The 22,176-nt window shown below is 42.7% G+C and overlaps 1 protein-coding gene across 1 annotated transcript in view; it reads right to left on the bottom strand.

Moving 5' to 3' along the window:
* TRIM55 (tripartite motif containing 55) overlaps window positions 1-22,176 on the bottom strand; it is a 40,167-nt gene that overhangs the window by 13,984 nt on the left and 4,007 nt on the right. Inside the window, exons 3-9 of the mRNA XM_040545787.1 lie at window positions 17,026-17,191; window positions 15,096-15,191; window positions 10,935-11,168; window positions 9,911-9,933; window positions 9,687-9,811; window positions 7,368-7,594; window positions 4,979-5,266 (exon numbers count right to left, since the gene is read on the bottom strand). Coding sequence (XP_040401721.1) covers window positions 4,979-5,266; window positions 7,368-7,594; window positions 9,687-9,811; window positions 9,911-9,933; window positions 10,935-11,168; window positions 15,096-15,191; window positions 17,026-17,191 — 1,159 coding nt within the window. The remainder of the gene's footprint in view (window positions 1-4,978; window positions 5,267-7,367; window positions 7,595-9,686; window positions 9,812-9,910; window positions 9,934-10,934; window positions 11,169-15,095; window positions 15,192-17,025; window positions 17,192-22,176) is intronic.

Here is a 22,176-nt window from a genome sequence, read left to right as displayed (position 1 = left end):
TAGCGCGGAGGTCCCTTTGTGTGAATCACCTCATGCTGCCCCTTCTTAGACCAAGCAGGCTGTAAACCTGTGGGCTGCACCTCCTGCTGCCCGTCCTGACTGATACACCCTTCTGTGTGCCGGAGGGAATGTCGCCGATACCATGGCTCACAGCGAAGTGAAGTGACCCTTCAATAAAGTAATTGGGGGTATTAATAGGGAGAACTGACTTCTTGCTGCTCAAACACAAGGAAATCCCTATCGGTGCATTCTACTGAAATAGCCTGAAAATAAATCATATGCTGCTTTTATGACAGTTGTGCAGCTTCATATTATTATTATTATTATCATCATTATTCTAAATTATTATTACCGTTTTTATTTCCAGTAGTTTTGTTATTTGGCTTTCAAACAAAAAGAGAAAAGGGCAGTGACCTGATATTTCACATGACAGATAAAGACACATAAAGTGTCTAAACAGTCACCTCACTACACATGGGGAAGCAAATCATTTTTATGCAAATAGAGTCTGCGACCAAAATGTCTTTCTTCCTCACCTCCTTTCTATTTCATGATTAAATAAATCATAAAGCTGTCACTAGAGACCACACAAAAAGAGGTCTCAAATGGTTGAAATGAGAGCCTTCTGCATTGGTCTATTTTTAATTTCAAAAGGTATTTTGAATTAAAAAAGAAAGAGAGGGGAAAAAAGAGCATGATGCTATTCGCATGCCTGATTTCCCAGGAGTACAAGCAAGCTCTATGTCCTCTTGTAATAACATAACAAATTTTCAAAACCAAACACAAATGAATGAAAATTAAACGGTGCTCCGTAAATTTAATTGAGATTCACAGTGTCCGATGCTTTTCAAATTCAAATTACCACCAGATAGCGCAGCCTTTTGCATAACTTATGCAGATAAAGCATAGATGATAGCTTCTTTTTCTCTCTCTTTTTTTATTTTTTTATTTTTTTAAGGAGAGACAGACTTCAGTCCTAGTGCCGGAATTTTTGCACATAAAAGCTGAATAGTAATTTACCATTTTTCACAGAAGCACCGTATTGTGTTGTACAGTGCTTAGAGTGCAGTACATAAAATGAGCAGGGAAAAACAAGCATTTTTGTATTGAATAATAGACCAAAATGTTTTTTTTTTCCTGTCATTAGAGTGAACGCTCAAAGGTAACTACTGTTGCTTTCTGTCAGAGGTCTTTGGTCTTCGGTAAATAAGATTAAATGCTCCAGTGATAACATAATTCTCTGCAGATCAGCCATATCACTTTGGAAATTGAATATAAATATATAGCTTACCTACAGAGCGTGTGAATTTGGAGCTGGAGGAACTAAATCATGGACCTTGTCTACAAAAAAGGAGCTACTCCAGAATAGAAGTTAAGGAACACTTAAGGTCTAACCTACAGTTGTTCTTTTGTTTTCAGGACAACTTCACTGTGTAGTGAAGCTCCTAGTCCTTGATCTTGTAGATATCTCAGCTCTAATTAGTGTGATGTAAGGAAAAAAGCCTTTGCCTACAGAAAACCGTGTACTAATCATGCTTTTTGCTGTGCCTCAGTATAGACTGGACCTTCTTAGTTTGGATCTACTTGGGGGCAAAAAAGGGGAAGAAAAGAAGAAAAACAGTATTCACAGCCTGCACTGGGATCCACGTTTTGGAAGCAGCCCCTCAATTTAGGACATGCCCGCTGAAAACCGGGGGATGCAAAATCCAGCCCTAGCTTGCTCAGCCTTATTGCTACGAAAAGCCCCTTTTCAAGACAATTTTTTTAAGCGCAGATACTTAAAAGCACACGCACAGCCTTGGGTGGTATCTGTGCGACGGTAGTCCCATCTAGTGTGTCTGGTGAGAGTTAGCAGTGCTGTCATCTTCCACCCCGTGTCACCGCAGGCTTGGGGCACCTCCTTCCTTCTAGTGAGCCCTGCTGTGGGCACCACTATGCTCAGTTTTGGTGCTTTTTCTAGGAGAGGGAGCTGCTACGTTGTTGTGATTCACTGACGAAAGCACTGCTCATAAGCAGTGCTCTCGAGCCCACAGCTATGTCTCTGCATCCTTTAGGGGTAGTTATCGGGAGTGTTTGTAACCAAACAACCCTGGATGCTTCGAGAGGGTTGGGCTCATCCCTCACAGCGTGGGGATGTGTTTCAGGGCCACGTTGGATGGCTTGGGCTCTTCTCCTCGGAGGAGACAGGCTGCCTCCCGGTGTAGGGTTATTCGGTGGAATTTTCTTCCTGATGTTTACCCCTCTGATGAAAACCATCACCCTCCAGATTTTACTCCCTGATTTATTGGATTTAACAAGCTCAGCTTGTCACACCTCCCGTCAAACCTCAGGGTCTCCATCCTGCTGGTCAACTGAACAGCAACTGAAATAAAAGCCCATGGACCTGAGGAAGTAAATTTCCCTGTCCATTTTGAACCAGGGGGATGCAATGTTTAACCATGCAGGAGTAAGCTGAAGGGTGGAGTTCTGAAGGTGAGAGGAAGAAATGTTTTAGGCAGCTTGACTTGTGAACCAGCATGATGTTTTTGGATGGGGGGGAGGGGGGAAAAAGGGAAAACTTCCTTTAAGACCATATAGGAACATCACCAGAGACACTATTTGAACTGTTAGTTAACGGTAAAATGAAATATTTCCTACCCATGAAAGAACAAATGTATTGAATCAGATTCCAAAGATGATGTAGTATGATAAGAAATGCCAAAGTGATATGCAGAATGCTAACTCCTGTGAGAAAATAAGAAGAATGCTTCACCAGCATTGTCATAACACGAACTCGTCGTTACCACTAAGCTCAGAGAAAAAGCTCTGTTTCCACAACACTTTTCCATGACATTCTTTAAATGGAGCAAGGGAGTAAAAACAGCAGTGTAAGGAACATCAGCCAGGATTTTTGAAAAATCAACCTGTTTGTCATTTGAGAGTGGGTTGTGTCAAAGTCACATGCAGGAAGGAAACAAAGCTGAAGTTCACATACTGAAAAATGACCAGCAGCACGCGACAGAGGCCATTTTGCTCACGATGCAGACTCATTTCAGCTCAGATCCACAGCTCTGATGTGGCATCATTCCTCCACCCTGCCTAGCTTGGTCACTCCAGTTTTCCTGTTCTTCAGCACACTCTGCACCCTTCAGCTCCCCATGCTTTCCCATTCCTCCTCTTGCCTCCAGCCCAGGGACAATCCCATCCCCAGTTCTTTCTTCCCCTGTCCCCAGAACCACGCGCTACTCTCCTCAACCTCCTGCTCCTCCCAAAATGTCAGTGTCACTCTTGATCCTAGAAAATATCAAGACACAGCACCCACAGATCCACACAACCCCAGGCACTGGCATCTTTCCCACTCGCTTGTTTTCACTCCCTGTACCCGGCCATGAAGAGAGCTGGGTACCACAAAGCAGCTACGATGTGACTGGAAACCACGTTTCAGAAGTTTGGCCACACCAAACATTAGTTTTGCTCCTCTACTTGTTGCTGGTAAATTAGGACCCAAGGAAGCAGACCAGAATCAGGCAACCCCAGTAAGGATTTTACCTGCCTATGGACTTGGGTGCCCATTCATTAGTGGAACTGATATAAAGAAACAGCAGCAACAGATTTCATTGTGAAATCACCTGCTTTTCCCAGCTCATTTGGAATATACTTGGAATATACTTAAGAAGACAAGGTCATAGAGGATTCGATAATTTTTAAATATATATATATATATATTTATTCCATATTCTTATCAAACCCTGACTTGAAAAACAACTGCTGGAATTTCTGGGTCAAATTTTTCTCTTGTTATGACTGAAGTGACTGAGAATCCTCCCACCAAATTCAAGTGTCACTGCATAAAGCCTTCAGCTGACAGTTAAATGCCCTTTTTATCACATCTGTATGAAGTCTTTCTTCTAATTTTTTGCCCACCACATGATGATTTATTATCGAAGAGCTGCTCATGTATGCTGAATGGTCAACTTTAACTTTTGAGGAAACAGCACTGAAATATTTACTACCCACATGTGCTTTTCCCCATGCACACACATACTCTCCTCCCGTCACATATGTACAGGTAATATCTTTTTAAGTCAGACAGCTTGAGCCTGACTTCTGCAAATCAGGACAGTCTGATTTGGAGTGCTGCTAATGGGCTGGTTGTCACCCACTAGAGCAGGAGCAGGTGTGATGTGCAAATACTTCACACACAGCCTCCTCAGCTCTGTTTCTTGGGTCCTTGACCCATGCAAAGTTTACACACATATGCAGAAGAAACAATATTCAAATTCAGGTTATCGCAACTCTAACATTGTCATTTTAAGGGAAACAACCTCTTATAGTTTAGCACAAGAACCTCTGAAATCTCATCATGCTGCTGGTAGTCCAGCACAGAACTGGAATATGTTATTGTCATGCTCTCCTTTAATCAAGTCACAAGGAGGAAACCCTCTGCAACAGATCCGAACCCAGTAAATCGTGCTGTTTACTGCTTGGCCACCAAACACACTAGGAAGCACCAGGTATTTGCATGGTTTTGTGTTCACAGGGAAAAGCTGTACACTCCAGTTGCAGCCACCAAGCCGCAAAAGGCAAAGCCAAGCTACAGCTGCTTAGCCAGTGGTGTACACATGATGTGCACAGGCTATCAACAGGTGATGAGAATAATCTCATGCATGGGATCTGTCTGCCACTAACACATGCAAACTTCTGATGGGCAGAGGCATCACAGCCTTTCTGACAGCTCCTGAGAGCGTGTGCAAGCAACTCTGGTTAGGTGCACTGGCAGCTAAGCACAAACAACTGCTGGCATGCTCCTCTGAAGCTGACAATCAGCCTGTCACATATTCCAGTCATCTGTAAACCCAGGGGACTGGCCAAAATGACGATTTAGGCTGTTTCGATATTTCTCAGATTATTCTTTAGCATGCAGAGGAAAATCAAGTCAGGTTTTCCTCAACAACTGCTGCACGCCACAACCCTCTGGGGTGAGCGCGGTGGCACTGACCTTGGATGTCGCTGCAGTGGCATTACTTTCCTTACCGCTCCCCGGCGCGCTCTCCTCCACTGCTGCCGCTTCCGGGGCTTCTGCCTTCTTTGCACTTGTTTCCAGAGAAACGGGAGCCCCTACTTTCCCCAGCCCGCTCCCGGGGGTTGAGCTCGGGCTGCTTGCTTGCCGCGGCTGAGCCTTATACCAGCTAGGGTAAAACAAGGGGTCGACGGTTTCTGCCGCGGGTGGCACTGGACTGTCAGACTCTGCAGTCTGTTGAGAGCCACTTGGTGTCACAACCTCATCCTTAATCAGGACAGATAAAAAGAAGAAGAAGAAGCAGAGTGCACCGCGTTACCTTCCTGCCGTAGCCAACGTTTCTCTGCATGCCGTGTTTGTTATATCTCACTGCAAGGAATGTATTTGTCCTAATATAAGGTCCAAAAGAATTACAGTCAAAATGCACAGCAAAAGTAACTAACATTTGAGTAACACAGATACGGCAAAGAATATCTGAAAAATAAAACAGGAGGGCAGAATTAGCAGGGAAGGAGACCCTTACTGAGAAAGGAGTGGGCAAGCTGTTCCTTAATGCATATTGTTGTACATTTTGGGCCTCATTTTAAACCCATTTCTAAATCAGAAATAACTCTCTGGAAGTCAGCTGAGGCACGCGGTTAATAATGGGCACCAGAGGAGAAGGAGGCCCCGTGTTTCAAATATACTGTCCAGTGAAACTCCAGTAAAGGGATAGAGCTGCCTGCCAAATTACAGGTTCTTGATTAGTTACTGTATTTCATTCCATACACAGATAAAGACACAATTAAACCCCCAAAATATAAGAAATCTTGCATAAGAGCCTCATGAACTGTCACCAGCCATGAGGAACAGGTGAGGTGCCTTTGAATGGTGTTTTGGATCAAGAGCAATGCATTTGCCAACAAAACTGTTGATATGAACAGTCAGATAAGGAGAATACAAAGACACTGGACAGAAACATTTGCCCACCAGCCTTGCTATCAATACGCTAACCAACCTCAGTCACACTTTGCTGGGAAGAGGAGCAGTCGGCTGAACTGCACCTCTCTACTTGCACCAAGCTCTCGGGCTCACCCGCACGATACCTGCTATCACCGCTGCACTTCTGCTTTGCCTTTCTCACACTGGAAGGCAAAAGCTGAGATACAGGTATCCCACACACTGCAACACCACATGCTACGGTGTAATGCACATCTGACCAAGTCATAATGGCATTTCACAATTGCTGCAGCAGCAAGCCATACATTTTCCGTTTTAGCCTTAGAAACAAGTGAGGGACTTGGCATTAGTGGTCCGGCTTTGTTAATTCTAATTCTTGTTTGAATGTAAAAGTACATCACTTATGCTACAGAATTTAGTTGAATCAGTGCAAATCTTCAGAAGACAAACTTAAAAAATCACTAAAACCTGACTTAAGAGCATCTTCACATAACTGGTGCAAACCCATGTGTGCTCTTAAATCAAAGCAAGAATCAATCTATAGTATTTGTTTTCCTTTGTTTTATGTGGAAAGCTTGCAGTAGTCAACAATTCACCAGTTGCTCTGTTGTTTTCACACTGACCTCTCCAAATACCATCAGAGTTGTCTTCAGCCACTCAGCAACTTCATCGGGCAAATTGCATAAGAGCAGAATCTGCTAAACTAGTTGTATCTATGGGCAGCTAAAGTAGCATATGAAGTATATTTTTTATATAGTCTTTTAGAATATGCAGCAATTATAGCCTCATTCTAATCACATTCCTTAAGTAAAAGTGCTGGCCTAAATTATTCACACACTGAATCTGTTTGCTGCCAGGTTGTAACGTTGATAGGTTAAAAGCAGTTCCCTCTTCTGTTTGGTGTGTGATATCCCTGCATCCACCTAGACAATAGCACTAGGATGACCAGACCAGAAGAAGGTAAGTGCCAGTCCCAGTAAACAAGATTAGAGGTACGATCTAAAAACTGCTGGTGGAAAGCTCACTGAATCCACTGGGGATGCCAAATTCTCTTAGTATAAATATTTTAACAACCATTTCATTTATAACAGTTAGTCTGAGTTAAAACACAGGACACAGCAAGCAGAACATCCATTATTATGTGCTTAACTCCCAAATTGAATCTCTTTTATTTATATCTTATGTATCCCACATATATCCTGGTTTATATAGCAAGGCAATTTTTTGCCCATCAAGCAATCTTTATGCAGGACAGGGTACAGTCATGTACATCTGTGAAAGGGCAATAAGCAGCTTTGCTCTCCAGTGCCTGGACTCCCTTAGCTGTGCTCCTGAGACATGGTGCCCACGGGCTGCAGGAGAGGGTTTTCTGGCTCTGCCAGACTGCTCAGCAGAGCTGGCAGGGCAGCGGGGCAGTGGGGGCAGTTACCTGGCCAGCTGGGGGGGCAAGCTGTGGTGCTGGGGCAGGTTCGGCTGGGGGCTCGCCTGCTGCACTCTGTGGTTCAGGGTCCTGCTGAGGCGGCTGTGATGCTCTCTCAGCCCCTTCCTCCTCCTCCTTCTCCTCTTCCTCTTCTTCCTCTCCTGATGACTCTGTGTGGACTTCATCCAAATCTTCCCCATCCACTGTCTCCTCCTCTTCCTCTTCCACCTCCTCCTCTGAGGGACAAGCGTAAAAGGAGCACCACAAGATGACTACAGTCTTTGTGTAATGAAAAGGCCATTTACAGTTGCACAGCAAAACTACTGATGATCCACCTCCCTGGCAGACATGAGGAGCCTGCACGGGTCACGAGCAGGAGCCTCACAGCAGGGAGGACACCAAACACACTTTTTAAAGGCTTAAATTAGCCCTTCCCATGGGAGGGAGGGCAGAAAGGCCTGTTCTCCTCAGTTATCCTCATGAGGGATTTGCAGTACGGACCTGCGGTCTTTCGTGAGAGGATAACTGGTCTGGCACAATCTACCAGGCAAAAAGTCTCTCTTGCAATTTTATTTGCTTTAAACACTGCTGAAGTCATAGTGAATTTTACCAGGTCAGTGTTTTGCAATACTTGACTGTGGAGACTTAGGGTACCAACCTCCCTAAAACCAGACTGTCAAACTTGGTCAAACCAGAGCTTGTATGTCCTATAACACATCCTATTTTCAGCATTCATGGTTGCTCCCCCATTTCCAGAAGGAGCTCTCTAACAATGCATTTTGTTTTGCATAATCATGGTATTCATCCAGACAAACATCAGATACTGTTCAGAGCCATCCTGGTACTTCAGAGAAATAAACCTAGATGGATGCATTAACCTACAAATTGACTGCACATTTTGCACAGGTTGTGGTTCTGCCTGAGACTGTAGAAGGAATGCAGATCTGCAAATCAAATAACACTCTCGTAATGGAGAAATATGTCTGCAGGCAAACACTCTCCTATGAGCAGAGTGCTAAATCTCTGCTTCCACACCCCCTGCATGCAGAGGACTTCACTGACTGTAGCAGGACTGAAGTCCTGATTGCCAAGGCTTTACTAATGCCTTGTCCCCAGGTGGTGGCTGTCACGTTCCCAATCTCATGGTAGGGTGCAGGAGGTCATAATCTTGGCAAGTGTATGCAGGTGGCAAGTGCACGCAGCTGTGGCTGATCACAGGGACAAACTGGGCATGAGGCTGTGAGCAGAGACTGCCCCTCACAGCACAAATACCTGCAGGTTCATGGCCCTGTGAGATGGCATTTGATCCTCTGCTGCTAACTGGTGCCATGGCTGGTGTCCTGCTATATGGACCCGAGTGCCAAGTAGAGCTAGTCCATGGGGCCCATCTTACAGACCAAGACCTGCAGCAGGCATGTAGGATCCCTCGTAGGGACCAGCCACATTCTCTGAATTTAGTGTGAGTTGTGGCGTGGGAGCAAGTGATGGGTGCGAGCGGAATGAGTGTCAGGCGTTTGCATGATTTAACTGGGCTTATACAGGTAAATGTGGATGTATTAGCAGAGCCCTGAGCCATCATGAAAACCAGAGATATCCAGATGACCATTAGTAGAAGAGATGAGACATCTCCTCTTTTAATAGGAGAGGTCTGCTTATTTGAAACACTCATGTCCATTAATTTCTTGTGGCTTACCCTGTAAGGTAAAGCATAGACGAGCCTAGATTGCAGGCTGCCAGGGCAAATGAAGAATTGCAACTTTGCAAAAGCACGTAGCATGTCATGATGTCACAACAAACAACATCACAAACTGTTAAACGTATGAAATATGATGACAATCTTTGCTTACTTCTATAACTGTGTTTTTGAATTTTGATAACATTTCTGTTACATTTCTCTATTACTATAAAAGAAAAAAAGTATGTCTTTTCTAAAGAAAGGAGTATTTTTAGTAGTAAACTTTCTATTTCTTTAATGACTTTCTATAACAGACAGGCCATACAACAAGGGCATCCTTTAGGGGGGAAGAGGTACTTTACAGACCGAAATAAAAGCTTAATTTTGTGGTCCCTTCACAGGAGGAATCAGTAAAGATCACACTCTCAGGAAAGTCTTGAGGCTCCATAATAGGTAAAATTAAGGATGTTGACAGGTTATGCGATTTTTAACTGTGATGGATATTTGGTTTTGATTATAATTGAAACAAAATGGTCTAATTAACCTTGAGATGGACAGAAATATCTGATTCAAGTTTTCCTGCTCTGTATCATCATGTAAATTACACACAATTGCTATGTAAGAAAGCAATTTAGGTGAAATAAATGACTTACCTCTGTCAAAATCAATTTCTCTTATTATCTTTTCTTCTCTACTGAGGTTCACAGTGAACTGGTTCATATTTTCATACCCATCCTCTATTTTTTCCATTTGAAATCCTTTAGATGCTTCAGTAATTCTAAAACAGAGAGATTGGTTATTTGCATTTGGATTTGCAGATAAATTTCCAATTTGTAATTAATTATAAAGATCAAATGTCGTAAGTTTAAATACTTACTTTTGTAGCAATGTTTTGGCATTCTGTGAAAACAAAAAGGAAATAAATGACTTCTTAAATGGTTCCATTTTTTGAGAGACTTTATGCATTGAGATCTAATTCTTACACTGGCTGCTTCTAAGTGCACTACTATGGATCTCATAAATGACAACCACAACATCTACAACTGAGATCAGATTTGAATAGTGATTAGTATACAGCCGAGTAATCCTCTTAGTTCATTGAAGATGTTTTAGTTAAAATCTGAATATGACAGCAAATACCAACAATCTCTACAAAAATGAAATGGAGATATTTATACTCTTTTTCGTATGTGTTTACGGTGAAAAGCGATTGTTCTGTTACCACTTCTAGTCACAATAACTATATCTTTGACTATGCATGACAGCATATTTCTGGAGTCACAAAATTTTATTTGTTTGGAAAGAATATTGTACTCTCAACAGCAAATCTTTGATGATTTTGTTTTTGTTTTTGTTTTTGCTTTCTGTTTAAAAAAGATCTTTTCAACCTTTAATATAGAGAAACTGTAACACTGCAGGACAGAAATTCTACACCAGTAAGTTTAGTGAACAGGCTACTAATGGTTTCCTAATCAGCTATTCTAAGTTTATAGTAATGAAAACAAAAAAGTTTTGAAGTAAAGGCATAAAAATGTGACTTAGAACACCCATATTCAATCTTGGAAAGTTAATCACACTGTCAATAGGCAAACGAAAGCTGTAAATCACAGAATTACATATATATGTATGTTTTAGTGGTGGGACAATAAGAATATGTAGGAAAATAATAAAATTTATGCTTTCTCTGGGGGGAACTCAAAATCGTTTTTGGTTTGAATATTATTCACAAGAGGACTAGTCTTTTTTTTTTTTGTGTTGATGCAAGTTTTCAAAGAATGAGTTTGTATAAGTGTTCACTCAGACATGACCAAATTCTGAACGCTCCTAAAATTGAGAAATGCTTAAACTGTATTTCAGCAAACCCAACACTCTATTTCTGCTTCTACTTATAGACTTTGTACCTGCAAAAACACAGCCATTTCTGGTTCTTCCATGAACTGGATTCCTGATTCCACCAGCTTTGACACAGCTTCCAAATGATCCGCATACTTCTTCATCAGGGAGCGGACGTGTTCCAGTTTCTCCTCTTGGGTTCTAGTGATTATTTGTGTCATCTCGTTTTTTCTTTCTTCCAGTACAGAATAGAGATAATCAAATTTTTCACACAGCTGTTCTTTCTGTCGTCTGCAGCATTCCTGTGAATCATTTGGTTTATGTTAAACATGTTATGTTCTTAAAAGAGTTTCTATTTTTACAGTTACTTGGAAGCATTTTCATCAAAGAAATTCCTCTTTCTGAACAGTGCAAAGGATTCTGAATGACCCCAGAGACTTTTATAATTTTCAAAGTTCAAGCTATTGGAACAAAAGTTTTAAAACTGTTCTCAAACTCTGGATTTCAAACCACTGAAAGCCCCCAAACAGGTTATTGTATAACTTGTCAGCCTTCTAAAAAAAACTGTGAAAGGTATTTATAATGTCTGTAGTGATACTTCAAAGCCTGCAGAAAAAGTAAAAAACATCACCATAGTAGCAGCTGGGTTCGTTTGCACAAACAGAATGTTTTTGAAAGGAGAGATCATCTCAAAGCAGTTCTGGAGAATTTTCTTTTTCTACCTGGAACTTTCTTGCTTAGGCCTGATTTTTACATAAGCCCTTTTAGACTCTGTTTTGACAGCAGGTGTCCATTATATTCCATTTACTGTGCACTGAATGAGGTAGAGGTACCACGAAGAAAATGGTGTGCGACAAAAGCACAAAGACAAGGAGGAGGAGCCAGGTCCCAACCCTACCTTCAAGCATTGATTTTCACATCATTGTCTGAGACACTTTTACTGTCCTACCCAGACAACACAGCGTATTTCACCAAGTAAGGAAGGTGGGTTTGATGACTGCTTCATTGTACGCTCTCTAACAAGAACACACTGCACTTGCAAGGGAGGATTTACGGGGAGGAAAGTGGAGACGGGTTATCAGTAATGTCTGAGGCCTACCAAGAAGAAGCACTTGACTCATCTCAGTGCCCTGGGGCATGTAGATGGGCATATCCTTATTGTGGTTATATCTGGTTGTGGATGGGGGTGGTTATTTTAATCTCTTTCTCGGGAACTGAGGCTGAATCAATTCCTCTTCTTCATCCCTTGAGGCACAGAGCTGAGATCCTGGCAGCACAGGGTTATTAACAACCCTGCAGTACTTTTGGAACTGGTATTATTCATAGTATTTGGCCACTTTTTTTCTTGACTTTCAGCCAGTGCTCTTTCCTAAGAGCTAGAGACAGTCTACCCTGTATTGTTCAAAGGAGAAGGCCTTTCAAAGATGGATATATGGCCAAATATCACAGCCTGGGTTGCAGGGTGAGGAGCAAATACAAGTCTTGTTGCATTGGCCCAAGTATCCACCTCTGCTTCCCAATGAGGAAGAGTAGGCTAAACAGGCACTCCTAATCTAAACCTCATGGTGGATCCAGCCATGCTCTGTCCTGGAGGTCCTTGGTGTTTCCCAGAAATTCCTCTGATGAGTGAATTATAGGGTGGGGATAAGGAACTTTTGAACCAAGTGAGACACAATTTCTAGGTGTTGTTCTATTGTTCAGACCTCAGATAACCTTCCTCTCCTCTTTCACTCCTTTCCTCACTTTCTCCCTCTGTTTCCTGCAGTTCCACTTGCTGCACACTCCATTTTAGTCTACAATGACCTCCTCTGAAATGTCACTCAGATCACTTTTAAAACAGCCTTAATTTCAGGACAGGTGTGTGCTATTTGTGAGATTTGATATAGGACAAGTATTAGGCGAAGAAGAGAGACAGAGTGATAGCAGAGTGCCCTGAGAAGTCCTTCCCAATCTCTAACCTCTAATACATAATATTTCCTGCCAGCAGATATTACAGAGTTGTGAACTTCAAGTGAGAGAGTACAAAGCTGGTTCCTAACTGCAAATGTGGAAATATTTCTGAGTACTATCTTTTCTGTATAAAATGTACCCTTACTAAGTCTCTGTGTGATAGAATTATCCTAATCAGATTCTGAGTAATAAAAAAGGTTAATAAATACATGACTTTCCGTTCTAAAAAAAAATCTTAGCCTTTTTTTTTTTTTAAGCACAACTACAAGAGAAAGAAAGAACATGAGTTGCACTGCTTGTTCTGAAGTATCTGTATTGCCTGGTCTATGCTATTAGCATTTGAAAAAGACACTGTAATTTTTCCTTCATTATCTGACTCTTGTTTTTACAGGACTAAACATTATTTATTTGTTGCTGTTTTTCAGTATTTACCATTTTATATCCTTCTGTTTTATCCTGTTTGTTTGTTTTCAGTATGATATGTGGACTTGGTATACCTTTCAATCAGTTAAAGATATACTAGTACTAATCAGGTGTTTTTGTTTGTTTCTTCTCTTTTTTAGCCTTGGATAGGAGCAATAGCTAAATATAGAACTGTAGGCTATTGCATACTCCAGCTAAAAGAAAAATGATCATGTATTTTCTGCTGGAGCAGACACTTATTGTTCTCCTCAAAGCGTTAAGTAAAGAGAGAAGAGACAATCCTGGATTATGAGCATTACTTCCACGTGTGCACATTTCTCATCTCCAGCTGTAGCTTTTCATCTTCAAGGACAAACTGATGTCAATTCAGACAAAGCTGTTGTATGGTAGGAAATGTGATTTGCTTGAAACGTAACATGGAAGTGCCAAGGTGAGCTCTAAGATCTATTTTCTGCAATCTCTGACTTTAAAGGTGGAAAGCCTGTTAAAACATCTGAAGGTAAAATGGCTGCACTTTCTCTGGGCTTCGAGTTTAAAGGTTAGGCTTTAAAGTGAGTAGATGACTCTGAGGAAGCTAGTTTCAGAAACTGTTGTATTTTTTAAAGTATTTTTAGCACAGTGTTTTCTCCATACTTCAGATGATGTTTGAAGTTTTGTTTCTATATCAGCTAGTTCAACTTAAATGAGTATAAGCTCTTACTTTTGTATCATTCAAATTTCTGCAGTTAACCTACTTGAAAGGCTTGTTTCTGTCTGCAAAGTCCTGATAGCACCCAATTTCATCCTTGCAATATGAAGGCTTCCTGACTACAAAGTTCTGACTCTGCTGCTAACACTCTCTCATTTATTTGGGCTAATGGTTTTATTTTCTTTGAACCAAACTTGGACATTTTCTGCTCTTTCTTGCTCTGAGGAAATAGGAGCTTTCATTAATTGTGTACATAGATAGTGGAATCAATTTTTCCTCCCATTTAGAATCTATACATCTTGGATTAACTTCTTTTTCACTGCAGTCTCCCTTTTCTGCTCCAGCTCTGAAGGGTCAATAGAATTCTAACTGGGCTGAGAGGGATGCGACTTCTTCACTAGATGCTTCATCAAACTCTGATCATAAAATCAATTCATATGAGCTGCTTTCAGCCTATTACTCTGTGATGCTCAAATTGGTCAGAGCTGAAATTTATATTTGCTTTGTTGGTGCAAACCTCTTGGAGGAAATGAAAGCCACTTCTGCTATTGAATGACATAAAACCAATTCCAGCTCTGTCAGAGAAAGACCTTTACCAGAAAACCCAAACTCACAGTAAGAACCCAAACTCAACCCACCCATGAGCAACACAACAGGATTCCTTAAAGGACAACATGAGTATATTAGAAATATACTCCACAGGAGGGAAAGTAACCAAATAAAGAGTTAATCGACATACTTGGGAGCTAAGCTGAGGCTACCGTGTGTCTGAGACTGAGGTTCTACTCAGAATCAGTCAGGACTAATTCTGGTCTTCTACAGCTCTAGCTCTTGAGCTTAGGTGTTAAATGAACTGAGAGTTGATGGCATTTCTGCTTTTATCTTCAGTTATAACCTATGCAACTAAGAATGCTGAATAAGACATGTTGATATGGATTATTTTACTCTTTGTCCTCAGTCATGTGGTCAGTGCCAGAGGCAGGGTGCTGAGCAGGATATATCCTTTGGATGAGACACTACAGCCAGTACTACAAAAAGCCACAGATTTAGCAGAATGATGTGGGAATCCATTCGGTAAAGTGAGGTCTAGTAAAGAGTGATCGTTACCACCAGTTTAAAAGATGCAACTCCACTCTGCCATACCTGGATAGGAAGGCATGCTACTTACCTCAACTGTCTTGCAGGTCTCCTCCAGCTGCGAGACTATCCCTTGCACTCTGTCGTTGCTCCCCACCAGGACTGCGATGCCGTCACTCAGCTCGGACTGGTCAGAAAAGGGAGAGCATGTGAGAGGGTGTTAGACACTTGGGGGGCACTGCCAGCCAGCCACCCACCGTCCCCCCTCAGAGTGGCCCATCTAACAGTGGGGAGCAGGGGGATGAATAAGCCATACCAAGGTATTAGCTGCTCTTTTCACCAGAACCATGGAAAATTGAAGCATTACCTGCTCACGAGTTCCCTGCTAGTATTTTGACATTTGTTTCCTCTCCCAAAACACTATGAGAAGATTGACATTTTGAAAATTTTCATGGAGAAGAAGCCATGGTTTGGAAGGAGGAAGCACTTTCTTCTAGAAGTTTCTTCTAGATGCTTTTGTCTAAAACAGCCACAAAATAGTCTAAAACACTATGTTTCAACAGCCTCAAAATATTCCATTTGGGTTCATTGACAGGAAAGACTTTGTCTCTTGATGGGCTGTATTTTTTTCTAGTTTCTGGAGAGGAAAAGAGGATCCATAGACCTGGAGGGACTGTGGGCATCACAGAGCCCGTGCTATGAGGGCAGTGGGGCTAGGGGCTGTGGTGAGAAAGGGAGGGAGAAAAGAGGGAGAAAAGGGTGGAGACAGAGTAATTTCAAGGGAAACAGGTGAACACTCTCTCAGGGACCAAACTAGTGGGAACATGGAGGGCCCTGCTGTGTAATAGAAGGGAAAAAAACATGCAGGGAGGAATGAGCTGGAGATGTTGAGGCAGGGACCTCTGCATGGAGGAAGCATGAAGCACTCTGACATGAATGGGAGATGTTCTTAGAAGAGGAAAGTCAGAGAAGATACTCCATAGGGAACTTGGTGAGGGTGCAGAGGAGGGCAAGGAGCCCTTGGCATACCGCTGCAGTGATCTGTCTACAGAGACATCTGTGTCTGTGGCCTCTACAGCTTTGTAAAGGATCCTTTGAAGCATGCAACCCACAGGCTCTGGATTAGACATCCATTCTTGGGCATGAAAGCCCCTTTCCACAGGCACACTGGGGAGGAAACCGCTGCTTGCAAGTCTCCACAGAAAGGGCGTGATTGAGGGCATGGATTCGGTCCAAGAAACTTCTCCCACTTTTCTCTCCTTTTTTGATCAAAAAGGATGCTTGTAACTACTTTTCTAAACTGACTTCTCATTTGTAGTTTTCACACACAAGCATCCGTGTGACAAAGTTGGAGGCTGGGATTGCAAACTTGTCCTGTCTGATTGCTAGGCCCACTGGGGCCCTCCAGAAAAATGAGCTGTTTATCTCATGAGGATAACCCAGTGAGTCAGGTTTTAAATTAATACTGTATTAAAAATAAACAAGTCTTTTACTGGTGACAGCAAGGGCAGAGGATGTTAGGTACATCTTGTGCTGCCAACTATTGAATATTCCTGCATTTACTTGCAGGAGGTTTTTCACTTAAATTTTCTTAAAAATGGGATGCTTAAAGGCAAAAGTGCCTGATAGATAACTCTTTGATTTGTAACGGCCTGTTCTCTTTTTATCATGTTCTGTAAATCCCACTTCTTTTTGTGATCTGAAAGCATTGAAAAAAATAGATTAGGAACCTCAAAAGGGAGATCCTCATCTTCACATCAAATCTTGGTCTAAAATGTTTACTTACTGTCCTAACAAAAACTGAGACACTTTAATATCTTTCTGTGTGATTTATCATAAATTTATTTCTCTGTGTTCTGAAACAGTTTCAACACATCTGTGTGAGCCCTTCATTCCCATACAGGAATGGAGAATGTACTCCGAGACCCCTTTGGAAACTCACAGGAAGCTCATGGGAATACTTTCCTGTTGATGGTTCTTCCAGTTGCTGGGAGGACTATGAGATACAAAAAATTATTTACCTTCTGTCTCTGGTAAACGTTTGTGAGAGGAGCAACCTGGCAGTCTTTGTGGGCACCAAAGACTTTGCACAAGGAGCAGGTGGGCATTTCACAGTTCAAACAATAGATATTAATTCTCTCATCTTCATGCTCTTCACACATTGGCTGGTCACATTTCCTTTCAGGCCTGCAAAAGAAAATAAGTTTAAAATAAACTTGGTCTCATAAATTTCTGATGACAGTACTCAGAGTATCAACATGAAACAGTACAATCATGTAGCAGTGTCCGAGGTTGAGCTGAATACTCACTGTAGATTTAAACCTGTCACACAGGCTGACTAAACAGACAGAAGGATCATTTAATATTCTGACATGATAGGATGTGATGAGAATATAGAAACATGATTTCATATTGTGATTCCAACTGGGAGTGTGACTGAACCCTCACTCATGTTTAAAAATGTAAATAACCTCACTAAGATTGGTCTGAGACTACCTGTATACTTTAATTAGCATGTTGTCCATCATCGGCCTGAAATAAGAAACATATGTAATTCCGTTAGGGTTCATCATGCAAAATGTTGGGTGACTGGCCTTGATGCAGCAAAGCTTCTATGTAAATTTGAAGTAAGAGTTGTAGGTATCAATGGGCCTTCATGCCTCTAACTCTATGATCTCTGCTGATGTGCCCTGAGGTCCAGGTCAGGCCTGTCGATATCAAACTGGACCAAGTCCTTGCGGCCTTTACACCATGCCAGCAACAAAATAAGGTCTCACACAAACTAATTTTAGCTGGGTGGCACGTGTCTAGCTGGTTGGACTTGGTGACCCTGAAGGTCTTTTCCAACCCAGATGATCCTGTGACTCTATAGCTTGTACAATCTCAAGCTTTTTAAGAGCAGCTAATTTGATTGTACCAACCACCAAGGGTATGGTTACACAAGAAGTGTGTAACCTCACCTACGCTAAGCCAGGATCTATCATTAGCTTCACTAGCCCAGTCCTGATTTCTTTTCACCAAAATGATTCAGCCGTATATACGCTAGTCAACCCCTGCCATTTTAGGAACCAATTTAGTTGAAACTTCCTTTAATGAGCCACCTAATTGACATACCCAGTGTAAGTGAAAGCTCTGGTCCTATCTGTATGGGCAGGATGATGATTTTCTGAGCCTGTGCTCCATGCTTAGCACCCTAAGAACATCTGTGACAAGCACATGAGCATGTGACAACGTGGCACTGGAGCATAGGGTTAGTGGAGTGCTGTAGGGAGTGTGCCTGGGGGTTCCAGCCTCCAAAGGCTGCCACTCCTACTGTGGTGTGCAAAATCTTTCCAGTATAATTCATTATAGCCTTATGCTACTATCTGGAGGGAGAACTATGACTTACCTGTAGCAAATGGGACAACAACATCACAGAAATATGTCGTCGTCATTGGATATAAAATATTTCCCCAAACTATAGAATTTATTGGCATTAAATGGAAACTTTTTTTTTTTTAACCATTCTATAGAGCTCTATAGCAAGGAGGCAATGAGTCATTCTATTACAATTTTAAAACATTCTGTAAAGATCATTATTTTATATTGTACTACAGTAGAACTTTCCATACAGTTTGGTGAGAGGAATTTTTTTAATGACAAAGTACAGGTTTTCTCTTCTGACCTTAAAAAAGAGGAATGGAATGTGATCAATTAAATGCATCTAAAAAAGATTGAGCAATAAAGAAAATGTCTCATGCCTTTGTTTTTTGAATTCAAGAAGGCACTAGAATTAAAAGTGTTTATAAGGAAAACCTGTGATCTTCGATATAACATGCTTTACAAAAATAAGAACATTTCTGAACATTCAGAAGAACATTTCTGGAGGAAGCCTGCATTATTTGGGTCAGATCTCCAGCATACATTTACACAAGGCCCTCAATGTGTCAAACTGAACACCATTTCAAGGCCAGCCAAAAGAGGTGTGTCCCCACTGTGAAGGATGCTTTACATTGTTTGCAGCTGACTGCTAACAGCCCCTGCTATGTTATGGTGTGCCAGTGGGTGGGCCCACCTGCCGGGGCAATAACAGACAATGAATATCAAAGTGATTAATTAAGCCTGAAATAGCTGCTCTTCCTGAAAATATTTACAGGACCAGAAACTACGAGAATGTTATTTGACACTGGAGCCGTGCCACTAGCATGAAAGACACACAGCACAGGGCAAAAAGGCGATGGTGTCGAGCAAGTTCAGCCAGAAGTAGCCAACCTTCAAAGGTGCCGCAAGGAGCTGGAAGAAACCTGGCAGAACTCCCTGAACTAGCGGGGCCCTGAAGACAGTGACAGAAGACCAGAAGTAAACAGATTTACGGTCTCCTTCCTAGGCTTTGCTAAAGGAGAGATTTTTTGCAGAACATTCCCTGACTTCAGAGGAGATCCTCTAGGTTTACGTTGGTGTAGCAAAGGCTGAAACACAGCTCCTAAGTGTAAAACAGTGGCTGCTCCTGAAATGGAAGATTAGAGTGTAGCCAGTAGGACAACAACAGCATGGCTTTACTAGGAGAAAAGATTCATCACAGATGTGGTTGTGACCAAAGAATGGGCAGGCAGCTGAAATACCCTAATAGTGATTCTACGATTCTTTGTCTCTGCTCTTTGAGATATTCAGCCTGCATTTGACTACTACAGGCTTATTTTTTTTCCACTGAAATTGGATAAGGACCTTAATGTGCAGAGTGTTGTGCATGCTTTATGCAGAGGAGGACTCTTGGCACTGGTGAGGCCACATCTAGAGTGTTGTGCCAAGTCCTGGGATCCCCAGTAGACGTTGATGAGATCCTCCCTGAGCCTCCTCTTCTCCAGGCTGAACAATCCCAGCTCTCTCAGCCTTTCCTCACAGGAGAGATGCTGCAGTCCCTTAGCTGTCATCTTGACCCTTTGTTGGACTCTCTTGTACTGGGGGTCTCAGAACCTGGCACAGCACTCCAGATGTCCTACTAGTGCTGAGTAAAGGGGAAGGATCACGACCCTCGGCAGGCTGGCAATGCTCTGCCTAATGCAGCCAGGAGACTGTTGTCTGCCTTTGCTGTGAGGACACATTGCTATCTCATGGTGACGTTGTCCACCAGAACTTCTAGATATTCTCCTGTGAGTCAGCCTCTCAGCCAGTTAGCCTCCAGCATGTACTTGGGCTTATTCCTCCCTAAAGGCATGACTTGGCGTTTCCCTTTGTTGAGCTTCATGAAACTCCTGCTGTCCCATTTCTCCAGCCATTTCCCCTTCTGAATTGGTGTACCAGCCACTCCTCAATGTTTGGTATCACCTGCAGACTTGATAAGGGTAGACTCTTGTCCCATCATCTGAGTCATTAATGAAGATATTAAACTGCATTGTACCCCAGTATCAACCTCTACCTACACCAGTAATGACTGGCCACCGCCTGACTTTGTGCTGCTCATCGTAACCTGTTGAGCCTGGCAGTTCAGCCAGCTTTCAGTCCACCTCACTGTCTGCTATCCACTCTCGACATTATTTCATCAGTTTGTCAATGAGGATATTATGAGAGGCAGAGTTGAAAGTCTAGCTAAACAACATCCACTGTCCTCTTGTTCACCAAGTTAGTCATCTCGTTGTAAAAGGCTATCAGGTTGGTCAAGCATCATTCCCCCTTCGTAAATTGACACTAACTACTTCCAATCACCACCTTGGTTTTTATATGTTTGGATATGCGTTCTAGGAGAGTCCAATACCTGTATAGGAGAGCTTGCTCCAATACCTTTCCAGGGATCGGCATGAGGCTGACCAGCCTGTAGTTGTTACAGAGTGACATCTGCTTTCCTACGGTCCTTAGGAATCTATAACAATTCCCATGACTTTTCAAAGATTATTGAGAGTGGTTTTGCAATGACATTGGCCAGTTTGCTCACCACTCATGTGTGCATCCCATCAGGATGTCCACTTTTTAAAAATTATTCCCTAACCTCATCCTCCCCACCGAAGGTAAGTCTTCTTTGCTCTAGACTTTCCCACTGGTCTCAGGGACCTGGGATTCCTGAAGGCCAATCTTACCATTTAAGACTGAGATGAAGAAGGCATTGAGTACCTTGGCTTTTCCTGTGTCCCATTTAGCAGTGGACCCACATTTTCCCTAGCCTTCCTCTTGCTGCTGATGTACTTGTAGAAGCTCTTTTTACCCTTCACATCTCTCACTACATTCAGCGCCAGGTGGGTTTTGGCTTTCCTAACTCCATCTCTACAAGCTTGGAAAATATCTCAAAATATTCCTGGGTAATCCATCCGTCTTTTTTTTTTTTTTTAATTTTTTAGTTTTATCAGGAGTTCTTTGTGAATCCATGCAGGCCTCCTGCCACCGTTGCTTGAGTGTTTGCACACGGGAATGGACCACTGCAGGTTGGATGAAACTTGGAGGAGATGGTCCTTGGAAATCAACCACAATGATGGAGTCTCCCAAAAGCGGCAAAAAGTCCATCAATACTCAAGGCAGAAGTGGGGCTTGAAAAATGAGAAGACCAAAAAAAAAAAAAAAAAAGGACTTTGGGATTCCTGCAGTTCCATACATACACACCACCATTGTGAATGCCTGACCCAAGAAAACCTTTGGCACAGGTAAGGCTTGGGCTTTGTCTCCATGGGGACTTGGAGAATATCCAAGTGATCTCTCTCCTCGTTCCTCGTGCTGTGCAGTCTGTGGGGCTCCTCCTGCAGCACTGGTTTGTGTCACAACCCTACCAGTGCCCACCACCTGCCCATCTCCCTGGTCCAGCCATCTGAGAGCCCAGGCATCTCTGCAGCCCATCCTGGAGAGCCACAACCTCCCTTTGGGAGCTCAGTATGAGACCACTGAGGTGTCAGGAATAGCTGGTCGTGGCAGTGCTGGGTACCCTGCCACCACTGTCGCAGAGCCTGTGCACGCTGCTCTCAGCATGGTGCCTGGTCCCTGCTGCACGTGCTGCTCTGTCCACGCACAGGGCTGCAGGGCCAGCCTTCACCTAGTAGGTGTAAGGGAGAAGGAGCACTCGACCCTCGCTGAGCAGGATTCAGCTGGAACAAAGCCCAGAGCACCCTTTGATCAGGAATAGCTGGCTGAGCTCGTTAGAGGCTGCCAGAGCGTGTGAGAAGTCCCAATTTCCTGCAGCTACCCTTTCCTGGCAGCAGCAGGCCCCCTGATGC

The sequence above is a fragment of the Cygnus olor genome, chromosome 2 (assembly GCF_009769625.2).
Source record: "Cygnus olor isolate bCygOlo1 chromosome 2, bCygOlo1.pri.v2, whole genome shotgun sequence".
In the NCBI taxonomy this organism is placed as follows: domain Eukaryota; kingdom Metazoa; phylum Chordata; class Aves; order Anseriformes; family Anatidae; genus Cygnus; species Cygnus olor.
Note: the sequence above shows the minus strand (reverse complement) of the source record. Positions and strands in the feature narration are given on the sequence as shown.